This window comes from Rana temporaria, chromosome 11 (assembly GCF_905171775.1).
Source record: "Rana temporaria chromosome 11, aRanTem1.1, whole genome shotgun sequence".
In the NCBI taxonomy this organism is placed as follows: domain Eukaryota; kingdom Metazoa; phylum Chordata; class Amphibia; order Anura; family Ranidae; genus Rana; species Rana temporaria.
This window is the reverse complement of record NC_053499.1, coordinates 135,828,105-135,846,705: the sequence shown is the minus strand read 5'-3', so window position 1 is coordinate 135,846,705 and position 18,601 is coordinate 135,828,105. Positions and strand designations below refer to the sequence as shown.

Below are 18,601 nucleotides of genomic sequence, written 5' to 3'. Positions count from 1 at the left end.
AAAAGGACGCCAATTTTGTTTGGGTACAGTGTAGCATGACCGCGCAATTGTCATTCAAAGTGCGACAGTGCTGAAAGCTGAAAATTGGCCTGGGCGGGAAGGTGCGTAAGTGCCTGGTATGGAAGTGGTTAAGTAAGAATTCAGAGTACCAAGTGCCATGGCACGTGCACTATAGAAATAATTTGGCGTGATGTTTGCCATGGTAACTGTGTATCGCTGAAGTAAGGATTCCATGTAGTACTTGTCATAGTAACTGCATATCGCTATAGTACTGTACAAATTCCATGCTAAGTGTATCGCTATAGTAAGAATTTCCTTTGCTGGTTGCCATGGCAACTGCATCTCGCTATAGTAGGAATTCAGTGTAGCAGTTGGCAATATGAAATCTTCCAAAAGATTTGTAGGAAATGAGTTACGTTATCTGTGTCATTAAAACTTTTTATTGGCACCACGATTGAGCGCGAGGCGGTAGTTGGGGATTCAATTTAAATGGAACTTCTATAACATGTGGAGTTTGGAAATTCTGCGGCGCAGTAGCTAGGGGTGTCATTTTGCTGCGCACATGATCATGGGGGTCGTGAGTTAAGCTTCTTCCAAGCCCAAATTTCCTTTTTTACATAAAATAGTAAATACAAAAATAAATAACATGTAAACTATTGGAACAAATGATTAGAGAACGTATACAAGAAATTGCTGATGAAAATAGCGACACTGGCCCAGATTCAAGTAGAATTGTGCGATATTTGCGGGGGAGCAGGGCAACGATTTTGCCCTGCGCCCCCGGAAATATTTTGCGCTGCCCTCGATTCACGGAGCAGTAGCTCCGTGAATTGCGAGGGCGCGCCGGCAAATTTGCCCGGCGTAAGCGTGCGCAAGTTAAATGATCCCGCCGGGGGCGGGAATCATTTAAATTAGGCGCGCTCCCGCGCCGAGCGTACAGCGCATGTTCCGTCGGGAAACTTTCCCGACGTGCATTGCGGCAAATGACGTCGCAAGGACGTCATTTGCTTCTAAGTGAACGTGAATGGCGTCCAGCGCCATTCACGTTTCACTTACGCAAACGCCGTGAAATTCAAATTTCACGGTGCGGGAAGGCCGCCTATACTTTAGCATTGGCTGCCCCTACTATTAGAAGGGGCAGCCTTGCGCTAAAAGTAGCCGTACGGAAACTCCGTACCTGGCTTGTGCGGGGCCCGCGCAAGCTTGTGGATCAGTGGTAGTATGCAATTTGCATACTACACGCTGATACACAATGGGAGCGCCCCCTAGCGGCCCCCACAAGAATGCAGCCTAAAATCTGCGAGGCATAAGAGCCTTATGCCGCGCAGATTTTAGCCTGCAGTCGGTGTAACAAGGTTCCTGAATCGGGAGCACTCGTTACACCGGAGCAAGTAAGCACTTGCGCTGCGTAACCTATGGTTGCGCGGGCACAAGTGCTTCTTGAATCTGGGCCACTGGTGGTAACCAACACCAGGGGTGGACTGAAAACTCATGGGGCCCCCGGGCAATAGGAGATTATTTGGCCCCCGGGCAATAGGAGATTATGGGGCCCCCAGGCAATAGATTATGGGGCCACATATTATACACACACACATACAGTATACATACACAGTATACACACACAATATACACACACAGGGGCAGATCAACGTAGATCAGCGCTTCTCTCCGCCGGGCGTAGCGTATCTAAGATACACTACGCCGCCGTAACTTTTTTTTTTCGAATCCTCAAAGAATGTGCGCCGTAAGTTACGGCGGCGTAGTGTTTCTTTGGCGGCGTAAGGGCGCGGAATTCAAATGGATGTGATGGAGGTGTGTTTTATGTAAATACGTCGTGACCTGACGTAAACAACGTTTTTTTTTAACGGCGCATGCACCGTCCGTGGGGGTATCCCAGTGCGCATGCTCGAAATTAAACCGTAACAAGCCAATGCTTCCGACGGTGACGTCATTTTACGCAAATCCCTATTCGCGAACGACTTACGCAAACGACGTAAAAAATTCAAAATTTGACGCGGGAACGACGGCCATACTTAACATTGAGTACGCCACCATATAGCAGCTTTAACTATACGCCGGAAAAAGCCAAACGCAAACGATGCAGTCGTATCTTGTTTTGTAGATACAAAACAAAGATACGACGCAGGAATTTTAAAATTACGCCAGCGTATCAATAGATACGCCGGCGTAATCCTTTTGTGGATCTGCCCCACAGTATACATACACACAGAATACACATACACGCACTGAAAATGTACTGGAGAGGCGGGGCAGCAATAATCTTGGGATTTAAAAAAAAAACACAGCTTTTTACATACTGTCCCTGGTTTTACTGAGGCTAGCAACCCCGATGGGGCCCCCTAGTGGCCAAATGGTCAGTCTGCCAATGACCAATACAGATTCATGAAGATCCCTTCTTGCCAAACCAACCTGTTAACATTCTATGAGGAGGTGAGCTGCGATTTGGATAGAGTAACGCCTGTGGATGTATTGTATCTGGATATGTTTGTTCTGGCCTGTTCTATATATCAGTGGCTGTAGGAATGACTGCTTCCCAATGGCTGCTCCAGAGATGTATTGGAAGTTAGTGAGGAGAAGTCTAATCAGCAGCTGAATATTCATACAGCCCTGGCCAATCCCTGGGGAGAAGCGTCCAGATGGTGACTGGGAATCTGTATAAATTCTCGTGCGCAATTTTAAAGCGGCTGAGATTGACTAAATTGTAGTCTTGCCTAGGGCGTCACAAAACCAAAATACACCACTGATTTGGCTGTTAGACCACTTTGTATATGTTTTTTTTTTTCAATTACATATTTAGCTGTGTGCCTTTCAAATTGAATATTCTGGGCCAGAATATATGAATATATGTATCTCAGGAAACACCGTCGTATCTCTGTTTTTTGACCCGGGTATCTATGCGAGTGATTCCTAGAATAATTTTCGCATAGATACGGCCAAGATCCGACAGGTGTAAGTGACTTACACTGTCGGATCTTAAATGTAATTCGCCGCTGGCCGCTAGGTGGCGTTTAAGTTCAGGTCTCATTTGACTATGCAAATGAGCCTGATACGCCGAATCCCGAACGAATTTGCGTTGCGTAGTCGTCGCTTACGTCGTTTCCGTAGGCGTAAGGTTACCCCTGCTATATGAGGGGTAACCTTACGCCAGTCCGCCATATGCCATGTTAAGTATGGCGTCGGGTCCGCGTCGTCTTTTCCCGTCGGGTACATCGTTTTCCTAAGTCGTTCTTGAATACGACTTTACGTCAATGACGCACACGTCGGCGTCATTGACGTTTTCCGTCGTGAGCTGGAGCATGCGCACTGGGCTATTTTTCAGCCCGGCGCATGCGCAGTTCAATCGACGCGGGGGCACGCTTAATTTAAATACAAGCCGCCCCCTTTGAATTACGCGGGGATACGCCGGGCCATTTAAACTACGGAGCAAGTGCTTGAGGAATACGGCACTTGCTCCAGTAAGTTGCGGCGGCGTAGTGTAAATGGCTTTCGCTATGCCGCCGCAGAATGTACCAGAATCTGGCCCTTTGATTTCTGCATAAGCCTATTAGCGGATGGATTACTGTAAGCCTAAGGCCGGGTACACACGGACAAACATGTATGGTGAAAGCGGTCCGTCGGACCGTTTCCACCATACATGTCTGCCAGAGGGCTTCTGTACGATGGTTGTACACACCATCGTACAGAAGTCCGCGCGTAAACAATACGCGGGGCGTGTCCGCGGTGTCGCCGCGTCGATGACGCGGTGTCGCCGCGACAATGACGCGGCGACGTGGGCGGCCCGCCTTTAAAATGCTTCCACGCATGCGTCGAAGTCATTCGACGCATGCGAGGGACGGCGGGCGCCTGGACATGTACGGTAGGTCTGTACTGACGACCGTACATGTCCGAGCGGGCTGAATTCCAGCGGACTGTTTTAAAACAAGTCCAGGAATATTTGTCTGCTGGGAAAAGGCCCGGCGGGCAAATGTTTGCTGGAATTCGGCCCGCTCGCGCCCACACACGACCAAACATGTCTGCTGAAACTGGCCTGCGGGCCAGTTTCAGCAGACATGTTTGCTCGTGAGTATGGGGCCTTACACATTACATTTTCCCTTCAATCATATACAGTATGTCACAAAAGTGAGGACACCCCTCACATTTTTGTAAATATTTTATTATATCTTTTCATGTGACAACACTGAAGAAATGACACTTTATGTAGAGTAGTGAGTGTACAGCTTGTATAACAGTGTAAATTTGCTGTCCTCTCAAAATAACTCAACACACATAAATGTCTAAACCGCTGGCAACAACTGTGAGAGCTACAGGTTCAGGTCTGGCCACTTACCTGCAATGCAACAAAAAAAGCGGCACTAGGGTCATCAGTTCGAATCCCGACCACTGCACTACCTGCCTGGAGTTTGCATGTTCTCCCTGTGTCTGGGTTTCCTCCCACTCTTCAAAGACATGCTGGCAGGGCTGTCTTAATGAGAGGGCACTGCCCAGGGGCCCTAACTGCATGGGGGGCCCCTGCACTTTCCCCGAAGCAGCTGGTCCTTGAGCCCACACTGCCCTGAAAATGGGGGCCCCATGATGGCACTGAGAGTGATAGATGCAAAGGGGAGGCAGTCTACCTCCTACCTACTTAAAGAGGAGGTTCACCCTAAAAACGACTTTCTCTTATTACACTGGCCCCCCACATTACAATACGATTATGCCTATTAGTTTTTTTTTTAAGCTGTACATACCTTGGTACAGCTATTGACCCGTGGCTTCCGGGTTGCGAGTCCCGTGGGAGTGGGCGTTCCTAACATGCTGGTGATTGACGTTTTGACCAAAAACGAGCTCCCCCCCGTCACGTAGGCCGCGTCACGATTGGCGAAAGGAGCCGAACGGCGATGCGCAGGCGCAGTATAGCGCCGACTCGCCGTTCGGCTCCTTTCGCCAATCGTGACGCGGCTTACTCGACGGGGGGAGCTCGTTTTTTGGCAAAACGTCAATCACCAGCATGTTAGGAACGCCCACTCCCGCGGGACTCGCAACCCGGAAGCCACGGGTGAATAGCTGTACGAAGGTATGTACAGCATCAAAAAAAAACTAATAGGCATAATCGTATTGTAATGTGGGGGGCCATAAGGGAAAGTCGTTTTTAGGGTGAACCTCCCCTTTAACCACTTGCTTACTGGGCACATAAACCCCCTTCGTTCCCAGGCGAAATCTCAGCGTCCGGCACTGCGTCGCTTTAACTGACAATTGCGCGGTCGTGCGACGTGGCTCCCAAACAAAATTGGCGTCCTTTTTTCCCCACAAATAGAGCTTTCTTTTGGTGGTATTTGATCACCTCTGCGGTTTTTATTTTTTGCGCTATAAACAAAAAAAGAGCAACAATTTAAAAAAAATATATTTTTTTTTACTTGTTGCTATAATAAATATCCCAATTTTTTTTTAAAAAACTATTTTTTTTCTCAGTTAAGGCCGATACGTATTTTTCGACGTATTTTTGTAAAAAAAAAAAAAAAATCACAATAAGCGACTGGTTTGCGCAAAAGTTATAGCGCCTACAAAATGGGGAACAGAATTATGATTTTTTTTATTATTTTTTTTTTTACTAGTAATGGCGGCGATCTGCGATTTTTATTGGGACTGGGATATTGCGGCGGACGTATCGGACACTTTTGACACAAATTTGGCGCCATTCACATTTATACGGCGATCAGTGCTATAAAAATGCACTAATTACTGTATAAATGTGACTGGCAGTGAAGGGGTTAACACTAGGGGGTGAGGAAGGGGTTAAATGTGTAGCCTGGGTGTGTTATAACTGTGTGGGGGGAGGGGGGTGACTGGGGGAGGGGACCGATGCTGTGTCTCTATGTACAAGAGACACAGATCGGTCTCCTCTCCTCTGACAGCACGTGGAGCTCTGTGTTTACACACAGAGCTCCACGTCCCTGCTGTCACCGCCGTGTCACCGACGATCGCGTGTACCCGGCGGACATCGCGGCCGCCAGGTACACGCATCGGGTCTTCGGCGATGCGTCGGGACAGTTTTTACCCGCCGCGCGCCACCCAGTGGCGCGCGCGGGTAATGCACATAAAGGCCGTTTTTAAACGGCCACTTGGCACTTGAGAGCCGCGCTGCGGACGTATTTCGTCTATAGCGCGGATCTCAAGTGGTTAATGTCTGTTTACCTGCACCGTCATCATTGTAGGGGCCCCAGAGCCTTACTTTGCCCAGGGACCCATGATGCTATTAAGACGGCCCTGCATGCTGGTAGGTTAACCACTTTCAACCCCGGAAGATTTGTCTGCCCAATGACAGGGACATTTTTTGCGGTACGGCACTGCGCTGCTTTAACTGACAATTGCACAACGTGCAACATTGTACCCCTTGCGCTATAAACAAAAAAAGAGTGCCAATTTTGAAAAAAAAAACACATCTTATACTTTTTCCGTCTTACCTCATTGGTAGTCAGGTGGAATTGAAATTAAAGTGAACTTTTTATACTTTTGTATTTGAAAAGTGCTGTGGTGTAGTAGACGGGGTGTCATTGTGTTGTGAGCATGGTCAGGGGTTCTTCTGACCAAGTAGAACAATTATTAAAAGATGGATCTCAAACTACTGCTAATTTTTGGGCAAAAAAGAAACCAATTCGCCTATATAAGACGGGGTACCTCCTCAACTGTATACATATAGCTGGATTCAGGTAGGGCGGCCTAATTTTGACATAACGTATCGTATTTACGCTACGCCGCCGTAAGTCAGAGAGGCAAGTGCTGTATTCACAAAGCACTTGCCTCCTAAGTTGCGGCGTAGCGTAAATGGGCCGGCCTAAGCGCGCCTAATTCAAATGAGGAACAGGGGGGCGTGTTTTATGTAAATGTTCGTGACCTGACGTGATTGACGTTTTTAACGAACGGCGTCCATACTTAACATTGGCTAGGCCAGCTTTTTGTTCGACTAACTTTACGCCGGAAAAAGCCTTTACGTAAACGACGTGAAAAAATGCGCCGGGCGCACGTACGTTTCTGAATCGGCGTATCTAGCACATTTGCATATTCTACGCCGAAATCAACGGAAGCGCAACCTAGCGGCCAGCGTAAATATGCACCCTAAGATACGACGGTGTAGGAGACTTACGCCGCTCGTATCTTAGCCTAATTTAAGCGTATCTGGTTACCAGAATGCGCTTAAATTTACGACGGCGTAGATTCAGAGTTACGACGGTGTATCTACTGATACGCCGGCATAAACGTCTCTGAATCTAGCTAATTGTATCAAAGGGAAAAAACAAGAATGGGGAAAGGGGAAGTAGTCAATTGGAGGACCAAACCATGGTATTCATTAGACATGTGCATTCGTTTTCGTCCAAATGCATTTCCGTCCGAATTTCAGGTATTTTCGTTATCGTTTTAACAAACGAAAACAAACGCACAGAATACGAAAACCGAAAGATCCGACATAAACAAATGCGTTATTTTCATTTTCATTGGTCGAATGTGCCTAACCTTAAAGGGGAGGTTCACCCTATAAAAAATTTCTGACAGCCCAGTTCTGCAAATAAAATGACACTGACCTTTTTTTTTTTTTTTCCTGTAGATAGCGTTTAGCCGTGGAATTCACCGCGGCTTCCGGGTAGGGAATCCCGCGGGAGTGGGCGTTCCTATTGACATGCCAATTGATTGACATGCTAAACGACGGCGCACACAGCGCGTCACAACTTCCCGAAGGAAGCTCGGGTCGGCTCGGCTCTATTCGGCGCCTGCGCACCGACGTTCGGCACAGATTACATACCCGGAAGCAGCGGTGAAAATACGGTATGTACGGCAATGAAATAAAAAAAAAAAACAGCCTAATGTCATTCTGACAACTCGGCTTAATGTAATGTTAAAAAACATTTTTTTTTGGGTGAACCCCGCGCTTTAACTATTACTATCAATGTAGGCAGCATGCTGGAGACACACAGTGGTATGGCCTTGGTTCCCTACTAGTAGATATTTTGTAGAGCCCTCTATTTGGGGATTGGTCCTGGAGACATGTGATGGAGATGAGGACAGACATATGATGAAGATGATGGAGATGAGGGCAGACATATGATGAAGATGATGGAGATGAGGGCAGACACATGATGGAGAGGATGGCAGACTAATGATGGAGACGAGGACAGACATTATGAAGATTATGGAGATGAGGACAAGTGTAGATGATGGAGATGAGGGCAGACATAATAGAGATGAGTACAGATGTAGATGATGGAGATGAGGGCAGACATGATATAAATGATGGAGATGAGGACAGACATGATATAAATGATGGAGATGAGGACAGACATGATATAAATGATGGAGATGATGGAGATAGAGGACAGACATTATATAAATGATGGAGATGATGGAGATGAAGACAGACATGATGTAGATGATGGAGATGAGGACAGATGGAGAAGATGCTGATGGAGATGACAATGTTGTAGATGATGGAGAAGATGAAGATGAGGACAGACATGATTATAAATGATGGAGATGATGGACAGACATGATGTAGATGATGGAAATGATGGAGATGAGGACAGATGGAGATGACAATGTAGATGATGGAGATGATGAAGATGAGGACAGATGGAGAAGCTGACGGAGATGACAATGTAGATGATGGAGATGATGGAGATGATGAAGATGAGGACAGACATGATATAAATGATGGAGATGATGAAGATAGAGGACAGACATGATATAAATGATGGAGATGATGACAGATGGAGAAGCTGATGGAGAGGACAATGTATTGTAGAATAGATGATGGAGAAGCTGATGGAGATGACAATGTACTGTGGAATAGATGATGGCGGTGAGGACAGATGGAGAAGCTGATGGAGATGACAATGTAGATGATGGAGATGATGAAGATGAGGACAGACATGATATAAATGATGGAGATGATGAAGATAGAGGACAGACATGATATAAATGATGGAGATGATGGAGATGAGGACAGATGGAGAAGCTGATGGAGAGGACAATGTATTGTAGAATAGATGATGGAGAAGCTGATGGAGATGACAATGTACTGTGGAATAGATGATGGCGGTGAGGACAGATGGAGAAGCTGATGGAGATGACAATGTAGATGATGGAGATGATGAAGATGAGGACAGACATGATATAAATGATGAAGATGAGGACAGACATGATGTAGATGATGGAGATGAGGACAGATGGAGATGCTGATGGAGATGACAATGTAGATGATGGAGATGCTGATGGAGATGACAATGTACTGTAGAATAGATGATGGAGATGCTGATGGAGATGACAATGTACTGTAGAATAGATGATGGAGAAGCTGATGGAGATGACAATGTACTGTAGAATAGATGATGGAGATGCTGATGAAGATGACAATGTACTGTAGAATAGATGATGGAGATGACAATGTAGTGTAGAATAGATGATGGAGATGCTGATAGAGATGACAATGTAGTGTAGAATAGATGATGGAGATGACAATGTAGTGTAGAATAGATGATGGAGATGACAATGTAGAATAGATGATGGAGAAGATGCTGATGGAGATGACAATGTAGAATAGATGATGGAGATGATGGAGATGACAATGTAGAATAGATGATGGAGAAGATGCTGATGGAGATGACAATGTAGAATAGATGATGGAGAAGTTGCTGATGGAGATGACAATGTAGAATAGATGATGGAGATGATGGAGATGACAATGTAGAATAGATGATGGAGAAGAAGCTGATGGAGATGACAATGTAGTGTAGAATAGATGATGGAGATGCTGATGGAGATGACAATGTACTGTAGAATAGATGATGGAGATGACAATGTACTGTAGAATAGATGATGGAGATGACAATGTAGAATAGATGATGGAGAAGATGCTGATGGAGATGACAATTTAGTGTAGAATAGATGATGGAGAAGATGCTGATGGAGATGACAATGTAGAATAGATGATGGAGAAGATGCTGATGGAGATGACAATGTAGTGTAGAATAGATGATGGAGATGACGATGTAGTGTAGAGTAGATGATGGAGAAGCTGATGGAGATGACAATGTAGAATAGATGATGGAGAAGCTGATGGAGATGACAATGTAGTGTAGAATAGATGATGGAGAAGATGCTGATGGAGGTGACAATGTAGAATAGATGATGGAGAAGATGCTGATGGAGATGACAATGTAGTGTAGATGATGGAGATGCTGATGGAGATGACAGTGTAGTGTAGAATAGATGATGGAGAAGCTGATGGAGAAGACAATGTAGAATAGATGATGGAGATGCTGATGGAGATGACAATGTAGAATTAATGATGGAGAAGATGCTGATGGAGATGACAATGTAGTGTAGAATAGATGATGGAGATGACGATGTAGTGTAGAGTAGATGATGGAGAAGCTGATGGAGATGACAATGTAGAATAGATGATGGAGAAGCTGATGGAGATGACAATGTAGTGTAGAATAGATGATGGAGAAGACAATGTAGAATAGATGATGGAGATGACAATGTACTGTAGAACAGATGATGGAGAAGATCTCCACACTGAGCCTTTAGCCCCAATATTGACATACAGCAACACTTCCAGGCTGCTGCGCTGTGTGTGGATTAGGAGCGCAGCAGAGTCCGGTTGGCATTGGCCCAGAGCTGGGCACGGCGCCCGTACACTGCGCATTACGGTAGCAGAGAGGAGCATCGCCCGGAGCCGCAGCACAGCCGAGCATCCCATTGAAGAGCGGGGAGCCGTGCCCGCAGCCATGGCCAAGGAGCGGCCGGAGAAAGCCGAGGAGACCGAGCAGATGATAGAGAAGGAAGCCGAGAAGGAGGCGGCCGAGGAGGCGGCGGCGGCGGTAGGAGCCTTGGATGGCCGGGACATGAGAGCCGTGCTCCTCTCCGGATTCGGGGGACTCAACAAGCTGCGGGTGGCACGGAAAGTGATGGCGGAGCCGCAGGAGGGAGAGCTGAAGATCCGAGTGAAAGCCTGGTACCCCCCTTCTCTATACTACCCATCCCCTCCCCCCCAGAGTAGGACTACAAGTACCAGCCATGCCCTGCAGGCAGATGTGCTCAGGCTTTGCTGGGACTTGTAGTTCCTCTGTCTATGGCAGTGTTTTGTAGAACTTATCCAGAGGTCAGACATAGAAGGGTTAAAGCCCCGATGCATGCATGACCGCAGGCGATGCAGCGACGCATGCAATTCACATGAGTGTCAGCAAGTCCTAATCTTCTAGAAAACCTGCGACTTGTTCGGGGTCGCTCCACTTTTCCACACCTACGTCTGAAGAAGGCGGTCGCTGGGCGTGTCATAAAAGTCGGGAGAAAAAGTCGGTGCCGGGTTGGGGGCTCCTCAGCTTGGCAGGTATAGGGGGCCAAATGTGGCCCCTGACATCTCCGGAGGGCCGTATTCAATATATGTAGATCGTTAGCGCCTGCTTAAATTCGTTTTTTGTAGCTTCGGGGGAGGTCGTCATGAGTCAGCGGACGCTTATTTTGTGCGTTGACGTCGTCCATGTACAGTAAGGCTGCATTTATATCTGCGTGTTCTGGAAACGCACAAAAAAAAGTGCTTAATGCAACCATTAATGCCCCCCCCCCCCCCCCGGAGGCAGCTGGCCAACGCACATTTTGTCATACGGCATAATGCAATAAAACAGGTCAAAGCTCTGCGCCCGAAAAATGCGCATAAGCTTCTCTAGTGCATCTGTTACGTGTAAGAGAATCCATTCAGAGGAATCGGCCACCCTTTTGTGTCGTGGAGTAAAAAAAAAAAAAATTGGGGCACATTCCCTCCCCGCCCCTGGGAGTTGTCCTTAGAAATCAATGGCAGTGCCCGTGTGGACACCGATACTTGTGCAATCACGCATGCACTTCCCCGTCCATGTTCTCTGTTGTTCATATATACACATGCGCACGTTTATGCAAGTACCTGCGTTCACCTACGTGTGGCCATTGATTTCTACGTGCGGCCATACGTGGGACCTTTGGCTCCCGGGCCAGGAAACACCCAAATTTGACGTTCTAAGGAACCATGGGCCAGATTCAGAGACAATTACGTTACGCTGCGGCGGTGTAACGTATCCCATTTACGTTACACCGCCGCAAGTTTACAGCGTAAGTGCCTGATTCACAAAGCTCTTACCTGTAAACTTGCGGCGGTGTAACGTAAATCCGCTCGGCGCAAGCCCGTCTAATTCAAATGGGGCGGGCACCATTTAAATTATGCGCGTTCCCACGCCGAACGTACTGTGCATGCTCCGTCGGGAAAATTACCCGACGTGCATTGCGTTAAATGACGTCGCAAGGACGTCATTGGTTTCGACGTTAACGTAAATGGCGTCCAGCGCCATTCACGGACGATTTACGCAAACTACGTGATTTTTCAAATTTCGACGCGGGAACGACGGCCATACTTAACATTGGCTAGTCCACCTAGAGGGCAGCCTTAGTTTTACGCGGCGTATCTCGACGGAAACTACGGAAAGTTAGAGCGGCGGGTAATGCGGACGTTCGTGAATCGCCGTAACTAGTCATTTGCATATTCTACGCCGACCGCAATGGAATCGCCACCTAGCGGCCGGCCTAGAATTGCATCCTAAGATCCGACGGTGTAAGTCAATTACACCTGTCGGATCTTAGGGCTATCTATGCGGAACTGATTCTATGAATCAGCCGCATAGATACGACAAGCGAATCTCAGAGATACGACGGCGTATCAGGAGATACGCCGTCGTATCTCTACTGTGAATCTGGCCCCAGATACCTGTGTGCGGGAGGCCATATACTTTGTGACACACTCCCATTGACTTCTAGTCATTAAACGCAGAACAAAAATACATGCTTGTATTTTTCGAGCGCCGTTGCATTGCAACGCTGAGATGGGACCAGACCCTATCTATAGCATGAGTGGGTATGACACGCGTGTTTCGGCGTGCCGCGACGCAAACCCAACTGTGTAAAGGGTCGTCGACACTAGCATTAACCCTCTAAATTGAGATCTGCAGTGGATTGCTTTTCAGAGGAAGTTTGACGTTGTGTTTTAACCCATACTGCCTGTTTTAACTCCTAGAAGCCCACACCACCGCACTGCAAATGTGTGTATTGCACCCGGTTGAGGGGCAGTTGTGGCCCCATTTACTTGCATGAGTTGTGATTAGCAGGAGGTACTGCCCACCAAACGTGACGTGTGGTCCATGTATGCGGTGGTCGGCAAGTGGTTAATGGTGTTTCCATGATCTTTGTTATACTGGCCATACACGGTACAATCTGATTGCAGGATCTCTACAATCACCTTCACATTTATATTGCATTTAATGTGTTGAAGTGTGTGGGATTTATGCATTACCGCAGTAAGATGGTGTGAAGGGGCTCTTATGCCTGGGTCACACCTATGGGATTTTTTAGCAGAAACGTACTTCAGTCCATTAAGCATTGTTTCCTATGAGACACCTTCATATCTATGCGTTTTTAAGCCGCGGTGTCTTTGGAAAGGGTCAGGGCCAGTTCACACTGACTTGTGCTAAAATGTATGAACGATACAAGTACATTTCCATTCTTTAGACGCATTTTACTTTCAAAATATTTATTGGAAGTTTTACAAATAAAAAGAAAACAAGATCAGTACAAAAGTACAATAGTCAGCAAAACAAATAAGCAAAATAAAGAATAAATAATAAAGAATAATAAAGAATAATAATAATAATAATAATAAAGAATAAAGAATAACAATACAAGTCCCCAAATAATGAATTCAATAACAATTCATGCTGGGATCGATGTCCTTCCTCCCGATACATTGATAAGGCTTCTGGAAAGTATTCACAGCACTTCACTTTTGCTACATTTTGTTATGTCACAGCCTTATTCCAAAATGGATTAAAGAGGAAGTAAACCCTGATTGGTGTTACTTCCTCTTTGTTTCCCTGTAAAGGTAAAGCATAATGGACTACTATGCATCACATAGTAGCCCATTATGTGACACTTACCTGCAGGAGAAGCCCGCTATGTCCCCGTTTTCCTCGCTAGTAGCGAGCGTCCATTCTTCACCCCTCTTCCTTCTAGGCCAGCAAACTCCGGCTCTGTGAGTGGCTGGAGTTGCGTGACGTCGCATGACATCACTCCCGCGCATGCGCGAGGGAGCCGGCACTCACGGCATGACCTTAGTTAGGCTGCTTTCACATTGGGCAGCGGAGGTGCGGTGACAGTATAGCCGAGCTATTTTTAGCGCCGCTATACCGTCGTATTTACCGCGATATTCGGGCGCTAGCGGTGAGGTTTTAACCCCCGCTAGCGGCCGAAAAAGGGTTAATACCGGGCAGTGTTACCGCGGTATTACCGCGGTTTCCCATTGATTTCAATGGGAAGGCGCGGTATAGGAGCGGTAAACACTCCGCTCCTATACCGCTCCAAAGATGTGGCTAGCAGGACATTTGGAGCGGTCCTGCTACTGCACCGCTTCAGTGTGAAAGCCTTCGGGCTTTCACATTGAAGCCTGCAGGGCATGATTTTTTCATGCGGTATAGCAGCGCTATTTTTAGCGCTGTACCGCATGAAAAATGCCTCAATGTGAAAGGGGTCTTAGGGTTGGAGTTGGGGTCAGGGTTAGGGTTTCCCATTGAAGAGACGAGAATCCCGGCCGGCTTTAATCTAGGCTTACCTGTAGGTTAAAGTGGTTGTAAAGGGTTTACAACCACTTTAACTTCATTATTTTCCTCAAAATTCTACAAACAATACCCCATAATGACAACGTGAAAGAAGTTTGTTTGAAATCTTTGCAAACTTATTAAAAATAAATCCCCACAGCATGATGCTGCCGCCACCATGCTTCACTGTAGGGATGGTATTGGCCAGGTGATGAGCGGTGCCTGGTTTCCTACAGACATGACGCTTGCCATTCAGGCCAAAGAGTTCAACCATTAGACCAGAGAATTTGGTTTCTCATGGTGTGAGAGTCCTTCAGGTGCCTTTTGGCAAACTCCAGGCTGGCCGACATGTGTCTTTTACTGAGGAGTGTCTTCTGTCTGGCCACTCTACCATACAGGCCTGATTGGTGGAGTGCTGCAGAGATGGTTGTTCTTCTGGAAGGTTCTCTTCTTTCCACAGAGAAACTCTGGAGCTCTATCAGATTGACCATCGGGTTCTTGGTCACCTCCATGACTACCGTGTTTCCCTGAAAATAATCCCGGGTCTTATATACGTTTTGGCAACAAAAGACATAGTAGAGCTTATTTTTGGGGTAGGTCTTACCATGTCTTCTCTCCCCCCCTCTCTCCCTGCCTGTCCTAGTGTGAACTGAGTTAAAATGCTTGTAAAAACCTATAATTCACTCTATTACGGTAGTATACAATGTGTGTTTCTGCAATATAATTCTGCCAAATATATAGCGCTGCTCTGTTTTTCTGTGACCTCTTCCCCGCAATTTTATTATAGAAACACACACATTGTACATTATATATTACAGTAATAGAGTGGATTATAAAGCATTTTAAACTAGGGCTTATTTTCGGGGTAGGGCTTATATTGCAGCTCTCCTGGAAAATAACGCTAGGTCTTATTTTCGGGGTAGGTCTTTTTTCGGGGAAGACCTTCTCTCTGATTGCTCAGTTTGGCAGGGCGACCTGCTCTATGAAGAGTCCTGGTGGTTCCATACCTCTTCCATTTACAGATGATGGAGACCACTGTCCTTATTGGAACCTTGAATGCTGCAGACATTTTTCTGTACCCTTCCACCGATCTGTGTCTCGAACCAATCTTGTCTCGGAGGTCTACAGACAATTACTTGGACTTCATGGCTTGGTTTGTGCTCTGACATGCACTGGTAACTGTGGGACCTTATATAGACAGGTGTGTGCCTTTCCAAATCATGTCCAATGAATGGAATTTACAACAGGAGGTGGACTCCAATCAAGTTGTAGAAACATCTCAAGGATGATCAGTGGAAACAGGACGCACCTGAGTTCAATTTTGAGCGTCATGGCAAAGGGTGTGAATACTTATGTACGTGGGATTTTTTTTATTTTTATTAAATTTACGAAGGTTTCAAACAAACTTCTTTGGTGTTGTCATTATGGGGTATTGTTTGTAGAATTTTGGAGGAAAATATTGAATTTAATCCCTTTTGGAATAAGGCTGTAGCTAGAGGTCAACCGATATATCGGCCGATTTTTGGCACTTTTTAATTAATCTGCATCGGCCAATTGTGCTGAAAAAAAAAAAAAGCTGATGTAGAACTTCAGCGCGACTTGCAAACAGCTTCTGTATCATAGAAGTCAATGCAAGTTTCCTGTGTAGACTTGTCTCTGGGCAGACTGCCAAGTGTGAGAAAAGAGATACAATGTTGCTACTTATCAATGGACTGAACTCTCGTGTGTAGAAGTTCTCAGTTTAACCATTTAAAGACTTATGCCGCGTACACACGATAATTTTTCGGGTTCTAAAAAATGATGTTTTTCAGGCTCTAGAAAAAACGTTTTTTTCAACCCGATCATTAAAGCGGCCTTGCCTACACACGATCGTAAAAAAAAATGCTCTAGTAAAGCGCGGTGACGTACAACATGTACGACAGCACTATAAAGGCGAAGTTCCATTCGGATGGCGCCACCCTTGGGGCTGCTTTAGCTGATTCCGTGTTAGTAAAAGACAATTCGCGCTTTTCAGTCTGTTATAGCGTGATGAATGTGCTTACTCCATTACGAACGCTAGTTTTACCAGAACGAGCGCTCCCGTCTCATAACTTGCTTCTGAGCATGCGTGGATTTTTCACGTCGTTAAAGCCCCCACACGATCATTTTTTACAACCCGAAAAACGACAACGTTAAAGCGGGAGTTCACCCATTTAAAAAAAAAAAAAAAATCTCCCCTTAGCTTCCTGCTCGTTCGGTCTAGGGGAATCGGCTATTTATATTAAAATAGGTGCAGTACTTACCCGTTTTCGAGCTGCATCTTCTTCCGTCGCTTCCGGGTATGGGTCTTCGGGAGCGGGCGTTCCTTCTTGAGTGACAGCCTTCCGAGAGGCTTCCGACGGTCGCATCCATCGCGTCACTCGTAGCCGAAAGAAGCCGAACGTCGGTGCGGCTCTATACTGCGCCTGCGCACCGACGTTCGGCTTCTTTCGGAAAATCGTGACGCGATGGATGCGACCGTCGGAAGCCTCTCGGAAACCTGTCAATCAAGAAGGACCGCCCATTCCCGAAGCCCATACCCGGAAGCGACGGAGAGGATGCGTCTCGTAAACGGGTAAGTACTGCACATATTTTAAAATAAATTGCCGATTCCCCTAGTAATAACGAGCAGGAAGCGAAGGGGGAAAAGTGCCCTCTAAGGGTGAACCCCCGCTTTAAAAATGCTAGAGCATTTTTTTTTTAATGCTCGTGTGTGGGCAACGTCGTTTTTATGATGAAGTTGGAAAAAACTTTGTTTTTTCTAGAGGCTGAAAAACGTATTTTTTTACATGCTGAAAATCGATCGTGTGTGCGCGGCCTAATATATCGGCCCCAAAAAAAAAAAAAAAAAACGGCACCATCGGTCGCCGCAATTTCTAAATATCGGCATCGGCCAGAGAAAAACCCATATCGGTCGACCTCTAGCTGTAACATAACAAAATGTGCAAAAAGTGAAGCGCTGTGAATACTTTCCAGATGCACTTTATATACACATTGGAGACCACCCATCTGTCACTAGACTGTGCATGTAAAAACGCAATACCATCATGCACTGGGGTCGTCAAACACACAATAGAAGAAAAGTAAAAGAGAAGAAAAGGAACAAGAGAAGAAAGGGAGCAAGAAGAGGTCCGGACCAGAGTCAAAGGAAGCATCCGATTCCTCAGAAGCAGAGAAACCGATGTTACCGTACAATAGTTCACACTTCCCAGATCTGTTCACATCTTCCTCAGAATGCTAACAATTATATTCATGGAACTTAACCATTTGCCGCCCGCCAATGACAGATTGACGTCGGCAAAGTGGTTGTAGAATCCTGACTGGACGTCATATGACGTCCTCAGGATTCTATGCCGCTGCGCGCCCCTGGGGGGGCGCGCATCGCGGCGATCGTTGTTGCGGGGTGTCAGTCTGACACCCTGCAACACCGATCTCGGTAAAGAGTCTCTCACGGAGACTCTTTACCACGTGATCAGCCGTGTCGAATCACGGCTGATCACGATGTAAACAGGAAGAGCCGTTGATGGCTCTTCCTCACTCGCGTCTGACAGTTGCGAGTAGAGGAGAGCCGATCGGCGGCTCTCCTGACAGGGGGGGTTCGCGCTGATTGTTTATCAGCGCAGCCCCCCCTCGGATCGCCACATGGACCACCAGGGATGCCCACCCTGGACCACCAGGGAAGGGCAGATGAAAAAAAAAAAAGCTGAAAAAAAAGCTGAAAAAATAAATAAAAAAAGGCTGAAAAAAAAAAAAAAAGCATTTAAAAAAAAAAGATGCCAATCAGTGCCCACAAATGGGCACTGATTGGCAACATAGGTAAATCAGTGTCGCCCCAGTGTCCATCAGTGCCACCCCACATTGTCCATCAGTGCCACTCTACAGTGTCCATCAGTGCCACCCCACAGTGCCCATCCATGCCC

The 18,601-nt window shown here is 46.5% G+C and overlaps 1 protein-coding gene across 1 annotated transcript in view; it reads left to right on the top strand.

Moving 5' to 3' along the window:
- The first annotated feature begins 10,673 nt into the window (after nucleotides 1-10,673).
- The window catches only part of VAT1L (vesicle amine transport 1 like), a 77,717-nt gene continuing 69,789 nt past the window's right edge, over nucleotides 10,674-18,601 (top strand). The window contains exon 1 of the mRNA XM_040329194.1: nucleotides 10,674-11,008. Within this exon, the coding sequence (XP_040185128.1) occupies nucleotides 10,782-11,008 (227 nt within the window). The 5' untranslated portion in view covers nucleotides 10,674-10,781. The remainder of the gene's footprint in view (nucleotides 11,009-18,601) is intronic.